Source organism: Sceloporus occidentalis, unplaced genomic scaffold (assembly GCF_023333645.1).
Source record: "Sceloporus occidentalis isolate IW3139 unplaced genomic scaffold, rSceOcc1.0.p SCAF_5, whole genome shotgun sequence".
NCBI classification, from domain to species: Eukaryota; Metazoa; Chordata; class Lepidosauria; order Squamata; family Phrynosomatidae; genus Sceloporus; species Sceloporus occidentalis.
The window spans coordinates 89,194,942-89,209,064 of record NW_028316985.1 but is presented as its reverse complement, the minus strand read 5'-3'; the positions used below and the strand labels follow the sequence as shown (position 1 = coordinate 89,209,064).

Below are 14,123 nucleotides of genomic sequence, written 5' to 3'. Positions count from 1 at the left end.
TTGTGAACTGGGAGGATCCCTGCTCAGCCATATAAATCCACAGGGTGACATTGGCCTGTTACCAACTGCCAATATAAAGCTTTTGGGTCTCTTTGGAGGTATGCTATTTAAATGATGCATGGGTCCTAAGAATCCAGAAGCTGCACCAAAGCTGCATTCCAGTGCTTAGGAATGGAGTGGAGCTTTGGCGCGACCTCCGGACTCTTAGGACCCATGCATCATTTAAATAGCATACCTCCAAAGAGACCCGAAGCAGCTTTATTTTGGCAGTCTGTAACAGGCCATTGGCACCCAAAAGAATATATAAATAAATAAATGGTAACTTTATCATTTAAAGAGGCTTTGTTTAAATACAGAGCAATGACAAAGCAGTAGAATGAAAGGCACCCTCCCCCATGATTGATGATCGCTTCACATTCACACCTTTGCTCTGAAAAAGAAAGGAGAAGAAGACAAGCAGGAAATGCTTCGACTCTCTCTGGTCTCCTCAGTATAATGTTCTGTTTATAACAATTAATCCAAAGAAAACTCAGTTTGCTAAAGTAATATTTCGCATGCCTGTCTATGGAGAAATAAAGTCCAGTCCCCTTTTATGTCAAAGCTGTGTGCAAGAGCATAACAGGATTCTTCAGCCCTGGGGAAAGCTATTAAAAAGAAAACTCCATTCCTGGGGAGGGGAGGGGTAAAAATAAATAAATAAATAGCGTAAGTATTCTGTATACATATGAGGGATTAGCTAATAGCTAAGAAGACTTTTGAGACAGGATATGATTAATTTTTTAGCTTATAAGGTAAATTGTTTATTTGGAAATCCAAGGACTCACCAAAATTTGACTTTAAAAAGCTGCCAGCAAATCCATTTAAGGACATTGATAAAAGTCTAGCAACTTCCACAGTAGAGGGACTTCCAAATATGTTGTATTCACCAGTATAACTATTCTCTTCATCCTCAGACAGAATGCATTTTTTAGAATACACATTGCTCATGACAATACTATATTTCACTTAATCTAACATGCCACCATCACATGAGAAGGTATAATGTGATGTAATGAGACTGTAAGGGGTGCAAACAGCAGGCACAGGAGTAGTAAACAGTGGTGTGTGGAACAACAGAAATGCTTTATTAGAATCAATTTCAACAGCTAAGAAACCATACCCATGAAGAGATTTGACTTCTCAGGCACAACATGGGAAGTAACAAAATAATAAAATAATTAAGAATGCATAACATGCAGAAAGATCACATCATAGGAACAGAAATAGTAGAAACCTAGGGAAACAAATGAATTTAAAACAATGATTTTGTGAAATGGCAAATTTAGCCTTATCCTGTCATATGATATCCTAGACCCTAATTTGCTTAAGTAATAAATGAAAAGGATGGAACATACAATAAATTTTACTATTAATAAAAGTATTAAAAGATAGCTTTGGCCATGGCACTCAATAGATCCATACTCCCCATTGATATTGGGGAAGATTTTGTTTACTTTTATTCATTCTTTAATGGAGTAAGAGTCATCATGCTGACTAAGTGACAGACTGAAGTCAGTTTCTTCAGCATCAATCCATTCACATCCATAGTTCTGGTTTCTCATTTTGAATCCTTTGGGATGTGGAAGCCATTTCCTGTTTGCCCTTATGAAGACCATCTGGGAGACATGCGCAGGTGTGAGCCTGCTTCTCAGCTTTGTTACCAAATTTCCAGCCTCAGAAAATAGCCTTTCTGAAAATACACTACTGGCTGGACATGAAAGGTGCCATATTGCAACTTTAGACAAGGATGGCCACACAGTCAACTTTTGTTCCCAGTAGGAAAGGGAACTTGTTTTTGGTTGGACAAAATGTAGTGGTAGAATTTCTCTGATATAAGATTCTAGTTCTTGCCTCACTCTATTAAGAGCCAAATGGTCTGATGCTCTCTTTGGTGTCTTTTGCTTATTGGTGGGTTGGCCTGTCGGAGCCAGCCGTGCTGAGTACATTATGCGTTGAAACATGGAGCCAACAGGTGTAACACTCTGCATGGTATCTTTGGAACAGGTCTCTTTAGAACAGCTGGGCTCATTGCCTAGATGTACTGAGGTGTTTTCACTCCCAGCAATGCTATGGGTGGCTGTGCTTTCATTCTGTTCTGAGTGTAGCTGTTGTACTTTTTTGCTTGTTTTTTTGTACAACTGCACTCCATGCTGAAGAATATAATCCTCAACTTCCTTGATGTTTATGTCCATTGTTTTTCCTTCCCGAAGCCTTTCAAGAGTGCTGTCTCGATAAATTGGTTCAAAGAGACTTGCTGCATGGTATTTTAGGTCCTGACGGATTATATGTATATGTTTGTTGCCATGGAGGGAGTCAAGTAGATAGCTTGCAAAAGCCACAGATGGTAAAACTTCACCATTGCCAACAGAGGTGGATGGTTTCTTTCTCTTGTCCAGAAATTCTTTGAGTGCATACTCCATTATCTCAAGAGCTGGTAAAACCCATGCAATAGAAGCATCATCACTACTAAGTATAGTAGTGCATTCTTTGAATATGGTCAATATATCGACCAGGTCTTGCATTATGGACCACTGCATTGGCTGAACATTCAACTTTGTTGAGACTCGCTCATGTATGTACTGTATCACTGCTGTCTTTTGCTCTAAGAAGCGCTCCAGCATGTTCAGAGTGCTGTTCCAGCGAGTAGGAACATCCACAAGAAATTTGTGCTCTGGGAGACCATTCTTCCTCTGCAACAGACGGATGGCTTCTGTTGCTGCAGATGAGCTTCTGAAGTGGGAACAGATTTGCTGAGCCACATCTATTGCTTCCTGCACAGCAGCATTGTTCTTACCTTTGAATGCATTCCGAATGATTAGATTTATGCAGTGTGCAATACATGGCACATGACTCACAGCCTTTTGACGAACATATTTCAGGTAGTTGGCTGCATTATCTGTAGCCAGGCATCCTAATTCAATTTGCAAAGGTGTAAGCCACTTGTCAGTGACAGCCTGTAGCTTTTCAGAAATGTTTGAAGCTGTATGTGATTCTGAAAAAAGAGTGAGGGTGAGAGTTGCCTGGTGTCTCATCAGGGTGTTCTCATTGTTACTTGAAACCCAGTGAGCAGTGACACATAGGTATGATTTGTTCTGATTGCTGGTCCAGCAGTCACTGGTAAAGTGCAGCACTACCAACAGCTAGGCACAATTCTTTGCTGATACATTTGGAAATATCTTCCTCTAGTTTTGGAAAAGCAGTGTCACAAAGAAAGTGTCGTGTGGGTACCTCATATCTAGGGCACATCTCATGGAGCAACAGGTGGAATTCTTCATGCTCAACTAATGAAAAAGGCAACATCAAAAATGAAATGAAACGTGCAACTGCAGTATTACATCTAATTGCTTTGATGCTTTTAGGAGGAAACTTTTGAGACATGGCAATGGACTCCTGGATGGACAATTGCTTGCGTGCAGATGGTATTACTTCTCCAAATTCACTGGGATGTTGTTCCCCTCCTATGGTTGCAATGGTGGGTGTGGTCAACAATGTGACTTTTTGCACAGAGGCTTTTGGAGGAGAAAGTAATTTGTTCTTAGTTGGTGGAGACATCAGCGAATGCCTGTGTTGCAGATGTTTTATCATTGAAGTTGTCCCAACCTTTTTGCAACCACCTGGCTTTCCAATCTTGACATGGGCTCTACAGTACCGACAGATGGTGATGTGTGGGTTATTTGAAATTTTATCAAAGTGTTTCCACACAAATGATGCTCGTTTCACATTGCTGCCTGGATGCTCCAGTTCAGAAAGAGTGTTTGGTGTGAGGTTTGTCTTTTCTTCTGTACATGTCACAGTACGTTGTGTATCTATTGGATTGTCTGCTGCCTCACTTGATTTTTGGCGCTTCTGTGGTGGAGAAATATCCAATGCATTCTGTTCCTCACAGTCCTCGGTAGTTGATGCATGCATGGATACTAGGTTTATGGTGGTGACATCATCAGCATGACATGTTTCTTGAGACCTCTTTGGAGATGCAGGAGAAAAATCAGTTTGTTCTTGCTTATGAATAATGTAAATGGAGTCTTGATTATAAAAGCTGAGGTCATTCTCTCCAGATTTTTCTTCTCCATTTGCTTCTTCATCATAATATAATTGGGTGGGTTCATGGCCATCAGTGGGTATTAATAACTCTTTCTTCCTTTCCTCATTGTGGTGGTATATGGGAGGAGATTCTGGTTCAGTCTCTCCCAGATCAGTGTCGCCATGGTTGTTGTCACTTTCAGACCAATATCTCGTTGTGCCACCTGGGCCGAACAGTTTGAAGGCAGTCTGAAGAGGGTACAGTTTCCGATCTGTGGGACGAAGTGCTGTTGCTCCAACATTTTTGCTTGCATTGGTAGAAGTATTTGCTGTATCATTCTTAGCATTCACTGACATATTTTATATTTTTATGTTGAAGGAATGAGAGATGTGGAATTAAATGAATCCCTTATGGCTGATGGACGTGGGCTGCAAAGTAGGGTGCTGAAAAAGAGAAAATGCAAATTAGTACTTCATCTTTATGAAATACAGACACCTTTCCATAAATAATGCAACAGAGTATGAGTTCTTAAATTGTTGTTATCCAAGAAAGGCAAACATTTCTGTTATGGTAAACTTACCAAGACTAATGATAACCAATCTTGATTTCTAGCTCTGAAAAAGATGTCAAGGAGCATATTTCATCTATACAGTAACCTTTGATAATTGAAAATTGTGTAAATTGTAAAGTGTAGCACAATTTATTATAGAGTATTGGTTAACCTTGAAGTACAATAACATCCAAAATCCACAGAACAGTGATACCTTTTATCTGGAGGTAGGAGCAGTCTGTATTATTGTCCTTCCAGTACACCTGAGCTAAGAATGGCAACATCTTCAAGATGTAGGATTTTGACTCACATCATCATTATTTTTCATCATGATCATTGAAAAAAATTCTTTTGTATGATTTTGACATCTTTACCTGATGAAGAAACCACTGAAGCCTCAAAACCTTCCATAAAGTTATCACTGTTTTGTGGAATATGGATATTATTGTACTTTGGTACATGGCCACCATGGCTACCTCTGGATATCTTTTCTGGTTAACCTTGAGAAAGTCTCTTTCTCATAATCAAATAAACCACATACAGTGGTTGTGGGGATACAGTGAGGGATGGCCATATATCCCACTTTGAACTCTTTCAAGAAAGAATGGAATAAAAAAACACAATAGTAGGCTTCTATTTTATAGTGAAGTTGATTGCAATTCACTTGGGTGGAGGGAGGAAATTATCCTGCTCAAAACCAAATCTTTAGATGTTCAAAGCTCTTATTAAATTGAAAATTAAGATTAAAAAAGGAAATCTTGGAGAAGCCACTCAAGCAAACATTAAATAAAATGAAAGTTTACGGCTCCAACTTCAGTAATTACTTCCTCATCTGTTTGATTTTTAACAGCTTTGCCTGATGAAGAAGCAGTGGAGCTTCGAAAGCTTGCATTAAGTATTTTGTGCATTTTGTTTGGCCCGCAAACAGTATTACTGCTCTATGGATTTTGAATATTATTGGACTTTGCTGTATGGCCAATAGGGCTACCCCTGGATATCAGTTTTAGACAAATTACTCTGATTGTCATGCATGAGAAATTAAGGGGCCAATACACTGGCAGTCACACCACCATGAGAAATCTATTGTTTAATCTTTGGTCTCTGAGTTGTAACTTAAAATTCAAAAGTAAAAGAATGGAGGAAAAGTGGAGAAGGCAGTCTGGATTCTGCATTGTCTTACAACAATGCAATACTTTTATTTGTCAAAGCAAATAACCCCAAATACTGTAAGTTATGGAATGCACTGTAAGACATGGGGGTGCCACACTATATCTGATAGTCTTGATGAGGAATCTGTGCCAAGGACAAGAGGTCACCATCAGAGTGGGGTGGAAATATGAGAATATGAGTCATAGGCCTGCTTTTTGTCAAGATGTAACTGTTTTCATTTAAGGTGTTATGGAAGGAAATAAAATTTAAACATTAGCAAAGCAAAAAGATGATTCTCATGAGATCCAAGCTGGGCCAAAACTAACAAAATTAATTTCAACACAAAGAAATTTAAGGTACTGCACTTAGGGCAAAAATAAAAAATAAAATGCATAGATATAGGATTGGGGACATCTGACAGAACAAGACTTATACATGTGAAAGAGATCTAGGAGTCCTAGTAGACCACACATTGAACATGAGCCAACAGTGTGATGCGGCAGCTAAAAAGGCCAATGAAATTCTAGGCTGCATCAGTAGAAGTATAGTGTCTAGTTCAAGGGAAATAATAGTGCCACTATTTTCTGCTTCTGTCAGGTCTCACCTAGAATATTGTGTCCAGTTATGGGCATCACAATTCAAGAATGATGTTGAGAAGCTGGTTTGTGTCCAAAGGAGGGCAAATAACATGGAGAAGGTTCTGGAAACCATGCCTTATGAGGAGAAACTTAGGGAGCTGGGGATGTTTAGTCTGGAGAAAAGATACACTGGTTTAAATATTGGAAGGGATGTCCTATTGAGGAGGGAGCAAGCTTGTTTTCTGCTGCTCCAGAGACTAGGACCTTGAACAATGGATGTAAACTACAGGAAAAGAGATTCCAGCTCAACATTAGGAGGAACTTCCTGACAGTAAGAGCTGTTCGACAATAGAACACACTCCCTCTGACTGAGTGTGGTGGAGTCTCTTTCTTTGGAGGTCTTTAAACAGAGGCCGGATGGCCAACTGTCAATGGGAATGCTTTGATTGAGAGTTCCTGCATGGCAGAATGGAGTTGGACAGGATGGCTGTTGGGGTCTTTTCCAACTCTATGATTCTAAGTTCAAATACATTCTCTTGTCTTGGCCATAGAATCATCTGGGGGCAGATTAGATCTCAAGAGGAGCATTGTTGTATTTTGCTATTGAATGAAACTTAATTTTTATTTCCTGGGCACCCACAAGGCGAGAAGGAGGAAGGGCCTGCCAGCATTAATTTCCCTCCATGATACCTGAAATAGGGGGAAACAAACTACCAGGAACAAATCATATTCCAGTTGAACTGCTGCAATTCACACTGACAGAATCAACTGTAGTGCTGACCAACATTTGTCAAGATATGGAAAACAAAAGGCAATTGTCAGAACAGAACACAGAGAAACAGAAATTTATTCCCTCCCTTTACTGGGGGAGAGAGAGAAAATGGGAGCGAGAGAGAGAGAGATGGAAGGAGCAGCATTTCATGGGATTTAATAGATCTACTATGGTAATTTAGGACTAACCAATAGTTCTTGCCACTTTAAAGGTTAATAAAAATAATAGGTTTCTACAGGGGCCAGAATTCAGACACAAAAGTATGGGCAGATTAAAATGAACAATTGCCCTGTACAACTCACTTTAAAATCTTACATGTGTGTGCATAACAAGATTTGTCAAAAAATGTGCCCCCCTTCCCCAATCATTATTTGATATGTTTTTGGTCCCCTGTTCAGGGTGGAATATAGAGCTCTTTTCAGCAGAGCACATTCCATGGCAATCTGCAATCTGATGAGCAAAGCATTGTGTTGTATTGATTATGTAGTAAACTTTTAAGAATGCTCTAATTATATATTCCTGCATGGAAGAGGGGTTGAATTAGATTGTCCTTATCGGTACTTTCCAATCTAGGATTTTTTTTTTAAATATACTCCTCTGAAAGGGAGCAGGGTGCTCAATCCACCCCATAGGGCTACAAACTCTGGGAAAACCTGGCTTCCTCGCCTGCTGCTTTATTTGCAATCAATGAGGAAATCCCAGATCTCATCTGAATATATATATAGAGAGAGAGAAGGAAGGGAGTGAAAATATTTTTAAAAAACAATTAACTGTAACCCATCCCCCCTCTCCAAATCCAACAAAATGAACAACACACTAGAGTTTTTCAGGAGAGACTGTTAGGCCTGGAAAAAAAACTTAGGAAGAATTACTGTATGTAACAATGAATAAATTATTAGACACTTACAAAGAAGAGAGGCACTTGATGGTGTTCTGCTTCTGCTGTCTGTTTCTCCCAGTTGTGCTGTGTGTATCCAGCTCCAAGTAACTTACTTCTGATGATGACCTAAGTGACCTTTTTTCCTTTGGATTAATTGTTATAAACAGAACAACACTGGAGACCAGAGTCTGAGAGCTGCCAGCTAAAGTCTTCTTCTTCTCCTTTCTTTTTCAGAACAAAGGTGTGAAGTGATCCATCATGGGGGAGGGTGCCTTTCATTCTACTGCTTTGTCATGGCATGGTTCTTTCTTTAAACAAAGCCTCTTTAAATGATAAAGTTACCATTTATTTATTTATATATTCTTTTGGGTGCAAATGTCACCCTGTGGATTTATATGGCTGAGCAGGGATCCTCCCAGTTCACAATAGAAATTCACTGGCTGACCTGTATTACTTCATAGCAGAAGGGGGGGTTGGACTGGATGGTCCTTGAGGGTACCCCAACTCTAGCCTCCCAGTTCACCATAGAAATTCACTGGCTGACCTTGGGCGAGTCACATCCTCTCAGCTTCAACTCCTAAGTATTCCTTCCTGGTAGGCTTTATTCATGGCAGAACTCTTGCCATCTCCCCCCACTCTGCTCCTTCTTCAGGATTCCTGCTTGGCAGAAGAGCATTGCCACTTGGCACCCGACCCCTCCCCTTCTCATCTGTGAGGGTCACACTGTCTCAGCTTCAGGGGCATCCCATGGCAAAATTCCTCTTTGTGCCAAGAAAACCTTCAGTTTGTCCCATCTTCCAGTGTCATCCTCCTGATGTTGAACAGGGGTCAGACTACATGCCCTCTAGTATGCCATGTATTCCTATGTATTACTTCATAGCAGAAGGGGGTTGGACTGGATGGTCCTTGAGGGTACCCCAACTCTAGCCTCCCAGTTCACCATAGAAATTCACTGGCTGACCTTGAGCGAGTCACATCCTCTCAGCTTCAACTCCTAAGTATTCCTTCCTGGTAGGCTTTATTCATGGCAGAACTCTTGCCATCTCCCCCCACTCTGCTCCTTCTTCAGGATTCCTGCTTGGCAGAAGAGCATTGCCACTTGGCACCCGACCCCTCCCCTTCTCATCTGTGAGGGTCACACTATCTCAGCTTCAGGGGCATCCCATGACAAAACTCCTCTTTGTGCCAATAAAACCCTCGGTTTGTCCCATCTTCCAGTGTCATCCTGATGAGACAGTGTGACCCACTTGGCTGTTGATGTTTGTTGCCTTCTGGTGAGCACTCTCAGTGCTTTGGGAGGACCCTGGCAAAACGGGGCAAGAAGGGGGGGGGGTTGTGGGTTTTGTGTGTGTTTAGAGGGCTCTTGCAATGAGGACATGCCAGTGTCTTCCTCTGAGACCCAGAGAGTGTGACTTGCCCAAGGCCTCCCAGAGGGCTCCTATGGCCATCCAAGCCCTGAGCTCCCTTTCTCCATGACCTCTTGGAAACATGGCTGTTGTCGTGTGTTGTGACTTTTAGGACTCTCCTGGCATGCAAGGCTTGTTGGGGGAGGGCAGTGCCTCCCTTTGAGGCTGAGAGTCTGTGCCAGGGATGTAAGAAAACAACAACAACAACAATATCTGGGTATTGTAGTTTTGTGAGACATTTAGCCTTCTTTGTCAGAGAGCTCTGGTGGCACAACATACTATAAATCCCAGGAGTTTCCATAGCATTAAAGTATTGTCGAACTGGATTATTTCTGCAGTGTGCACTGCAGCCTTATTAGACTGCAGTTCCCAGCAGTCTGTGGTGCTATCAGAGCAGCTTACATATTGTTAGACATATCCCTGCTCTCTCTCTCTGCACTTCTCCCATGGTGATGCTAAGAGGTCATGCAATCATAATAATAATAATTGGCACAGTCTCTCAGCCTCAGAGGCAGGACATGACAAACCTCTCTCTCCAGCTCTCTCAAGGTGATGCTAAGGCAAACCTACATTTATTTTGCATTGTGTGTGTGTGTGTGTGTGTGTGTGTGTATGTACTTGAATTTCTTGGCCTTGGAGAACCCAAATCAATGTCTCCACTGCAAGGTAATCTCCAGATCATAGTGATGTAACTGTATTTCATCAAAGTGATTAGTCATTTTTTTTTATCATCAAAATACCTGTCTTACTCCAAAAAACGGTGGCCAAGACCTTTCCTGATAATAAGTTTTGAGATTTCTTCAAGTTCTTCTGTTCTGTGAGAACTTGAATGTCAGAGCATGGCATAAAGGGCAGAAGCCTCACCTTTTGTTATCTTTTGTTTTTCAAAGCAAAGCTGCTGTGATTAAGCAAAGTTGGAGCAAATCACCCTAACAAAAGAAATAGCCTCCAGGATGAATGGTAGCTTTGCTTACACAAAATATGCAAATAGTGGCTATCGAGATTCAGATGAAGGATTCTTCTCTCCCTCTCATTTCGAAATGACTAGCCTCAATATTCTTACTCATTGATAGAGAATTATTCAGAATTTCTCCTCTCCAGATTGTAATAGAAATGTTCGAAATTGCCATTTTTCTCCTAATTTTCGAATTTTGGAGAATATTCTTTACATCCCTACATACAGCTGTTAATAAGCAAACATGATCTCCAAAACTTACAATTTCAGTCTTTCTGTGCTCCAATCTCCATTACTTAGCTCCTTCAGTTTGTTTTTGTATAGCATTAATCTGTGCTGTGTCATTGCAGCTCATGTGCTCTTCAGTCCAGAAGGCCTTGTTTGATGAGGAAGACCATGTGAAGAAGCTCCAGCAAAAGGTTGCAACCCTGGAAAAGCGCAACAAGCAGCTGCGAGACCGAGTAAAGAAAGTCAAGAGGTCACTAAGGCAAGCCAGGAAGAATACCCGGCACATAGAGCTGATCAACCGAAAGCTTAGTGAGAAGCTGTCCTCCGTCGGAAGCCAGGGGCCACACATCAACTCCTTCAAGCAAGCCAACTCTCATGCCATGTATCTTAAAGTATAATGCCAAGTTGGAATTTGGCAGACAAAGTTATGCTGGTGACTTTGTGGTCTACGCTTTTCCTTCTTATTTCATTTTGCAGAAAGAGGCATGATAAGTTCAAGTCCCTTTTGACTGTTTGAATATAAATTGGATATATAGACTGCATTTAAGTTCAGCTTAAACATGAATGGGGAAGGTCCAATTTTGTGTTCTGGCAACAATGTGGACAGGGATAAACTACCTTCACATAGCCACCTCTCTCTTTTTTAAAATGTCAGTTTGAGACAAATTTGGATTGGGTTTTGGGAGCAGATATGAAGGCTGTTTTAATCTGAGTCCTGAGATTGATATCAAAGGGCCCAAAAGTACAGCATAGTTCTCAGCAAGTATCTGATACTGAGCATGTTTGTTCCTGTTTAGTGCCTGAATGGAAGACCACCAAAGAGTAAGCCAGTCTGAACTTCTCAAGGCAGGGATGGGTTTGACAGTGTAAAGAAGATTGTATTCTGACCATACTGACAGCTGTCTCAGTGTAAATACAGCGATTTCAAAAAGACATGGAACTGGGCCATGTTCAAATCTGTTTTCCAACCAAAGATGCCAAGGCTGCAAAATGTTTTGCTTTGCTTCCCCATCCCCCAGGGATTCCAGTGCAGAATTAAAATGCAAACTCTCAAAATTACTTCAATATTTCCAAAATGCAATCCACCTATATTTAAATATGCATTTACTTAGGTGGACAATCGGAGTCTCCTAAACAGATCACCCACCCTTCTGTCTTAGCTCTGTATCATTACCCTTCAGTCTAAAATTTCAAACTGATTATGATGCTGGTAGCAGTTGCAATTGTAAAAGCTACCCATGTCTTCCAGCCACTTCAGCAGTCAACCATTTTCATTTTCATTAAAAAGTATATGCACCATAAGTAGGTAAAGACCTCTCTTTTGAGAGCTTGGAAACATTACTATTTGGGTTACAACTCATACAGTTCCCCCCTCTCTCTGACACTCTCTCCATTCATCTTGGGAGATTCTGGAAAGTGTAGTCCCCCCCCCCCCCCCCCAACTACACCAAGATTCTCCTCTTTTTCATTGTGGTTTCTACAGCAGTTCTGACAAGGCCTCTTCCCCATGATGAATCTTCTTTATTCTAGTGCCTCAGGTATGCTGGATAATTCTCTATCTTTTTAGCTAGAATAGTCCTATCGTCTGTCTGGGGATGCTGTGAGATGTGGCCCAATGCATCTGGAGGCACCACATTTGGGAAGGCTGTTTGGGTTCTTTGTTTTATTCTATCATGGTTTGCTGGACAGTCTAGTGCTCTCATAGCTTCATCAGACTTGATATAACTTTGGCAGTAAGACTTCCTCAGCTAGTGGGATGATGAGTGACAACTAGACTGCAGTCTAGTAAATTCTTTAGCATCCATATGTGGTCATGTATTTCAATCCACATTGTGCCAAGGGCATGAAATCACCATTATGTTCTGTACAGTTCACACCAACATCATCAGGGCATTAAAAATTAAGGTGGCATATATCTGTATATAATTTAAAATCCTATAGAAAATATTTTATTATATATTTGCTTTAGTCTAATTTCATAAAGTATGACATGAACTTTGTTTCAAATGAAAATTGTGAACATTTCTCTTCTCTTGGTTAGGCTATTGCTTTTTCATTCGACAGTAAAGACTGTTTATAAATTATGGTACTAAATACATGGATTTGGGTTATAATAACACTGCTGATGGTTGATAAGGATGCCAGACAAAAAAGCATGGGGTAAATGGACTTAAATCAGATGTCATGAAGAGGGAGGGGGAGAATTCAGAGGAAGATGCTCTGAACATTTCCCCTTTTTCATAACTATTGCTTGCATATTGGTTTGCAAACAATTTAATACTAAAAGTTTCCACCCTTTGCCATTCTTAGTACAAAGGCTTACGGACTTGGCCCAGCCGATTGTAATGTCAGCTGTTTGCCAATACTGGTAATAAATGACTCATTTCAAGCTGCCTTTTTATATAGAAGTGCAATTAATAAAGACAATTGATCAACCCACGTGTGAGCTTCTTTGCATCTATTTTTTCTCATGCTACATAAACCACATTGGATCTAATAGGAACACTGTATGCTGGGGTAGGTAGTCTTCAGACACCACTTCACACATTCAGTGTACTGGTAACCTTCTGTACACAGAATTGTGCAAGGCACATTCATGTCTTTCTCTTTGCTGCTTGTAGTTTGATAAATATGATCCAAGAGTAATTATGTATCACCAGTTCCAACAATTCTCCCTCCTTTTTCGTAAGGGCAAGGACATTGGGAAATGACTTGAGCTTGGAAAAATTGCATTTTGGACTACATTTCCCAGATTTCAAGTGGCCATGCTGACATGGAATTCTGGTAATTGTAATCCAAAGAGTAACCTTTTTATGCTCTGGAAATGGGCATATGTGCCCAGCTGGTTATGGTGTTTATGTGCATGCAGTCCTAATAGCTCAGAAGGGACATTGGGTTAGATGGTTGGTTTGAAGTGGATCATCGAAAGTTTCTAGTGTCCACTTTTGTTGAACAGTGGCAACAAAATGCTCTCTTCTCTCCCCCTCCTCCATACTTTTGAGGTTACTAGAATCCCTCATCTCTACTAAATTAGATATAAATTTGCACTTGTACTTTATATGTACAGGAGCTATCCTGAAATTAGGCAGAGTGGGACGGCTCTCTTCTAAACATTGAATGATGGGAAGTAAGGGGCAACAGTGAAATCTTAGGTATGCACAGCTGTGCACATCCTAGCCTTCACCCTCTAAGCCAATTTGCTGTCTTAAAATGTGAAGAACGCTATCGCATTACGATTGGTGAAAGAATATTCAAATATCACTTTGATCAACTTCTGTATCTCTGTGTTTGCCATTTTAACCTTTCCCTTATGCACCAAAATGTCTTGTCCTGGCAATGTGCATGGGAATTATTCCAACACGGGGCTCATAAAGTTCAGTAGGTAGTTAGTTCTACCTACATACTATGATTTTTTAGTCTGGCTCCTGTTGGTGGAACAGTTTCCAGTGAAAAACAAAATAGAGCTGAATCCACATAGGGACTTTATCCCAGCTCCAGTATCTTGCTCTGGTTTATCCCCATTAACGTCACAGTCTGTGGTACAG

At 40.7% G+C, this 14,123-nt stretch overlaps 1 protein-coding gene across 1 annotated transcript in view; it reads left to right on the top strand.

Moving 5' to 3' along the window:
* The window catches only part of CCDC3 (coiled-coil domain containing 3), an 85,364-nt gene extending 72,355 nt beyond the window's left edge, over positions 1–13,009 (top strand). Inside the window, exon 3 of the mRNA XM_089526876.1 lies at positions 10,701–13,009. Coding sequence (XP_089383002.1) covers positions 10,701–10,976 — 276 coding nt within the window. The 3' untranslated portion in view covers positions 10,977–13,009. The remainder of the gene's footprint in view (positions 1–10,700) is intronic.
* Positions 13,010–14,123: the final 1,114 nt, after the last annotated feature.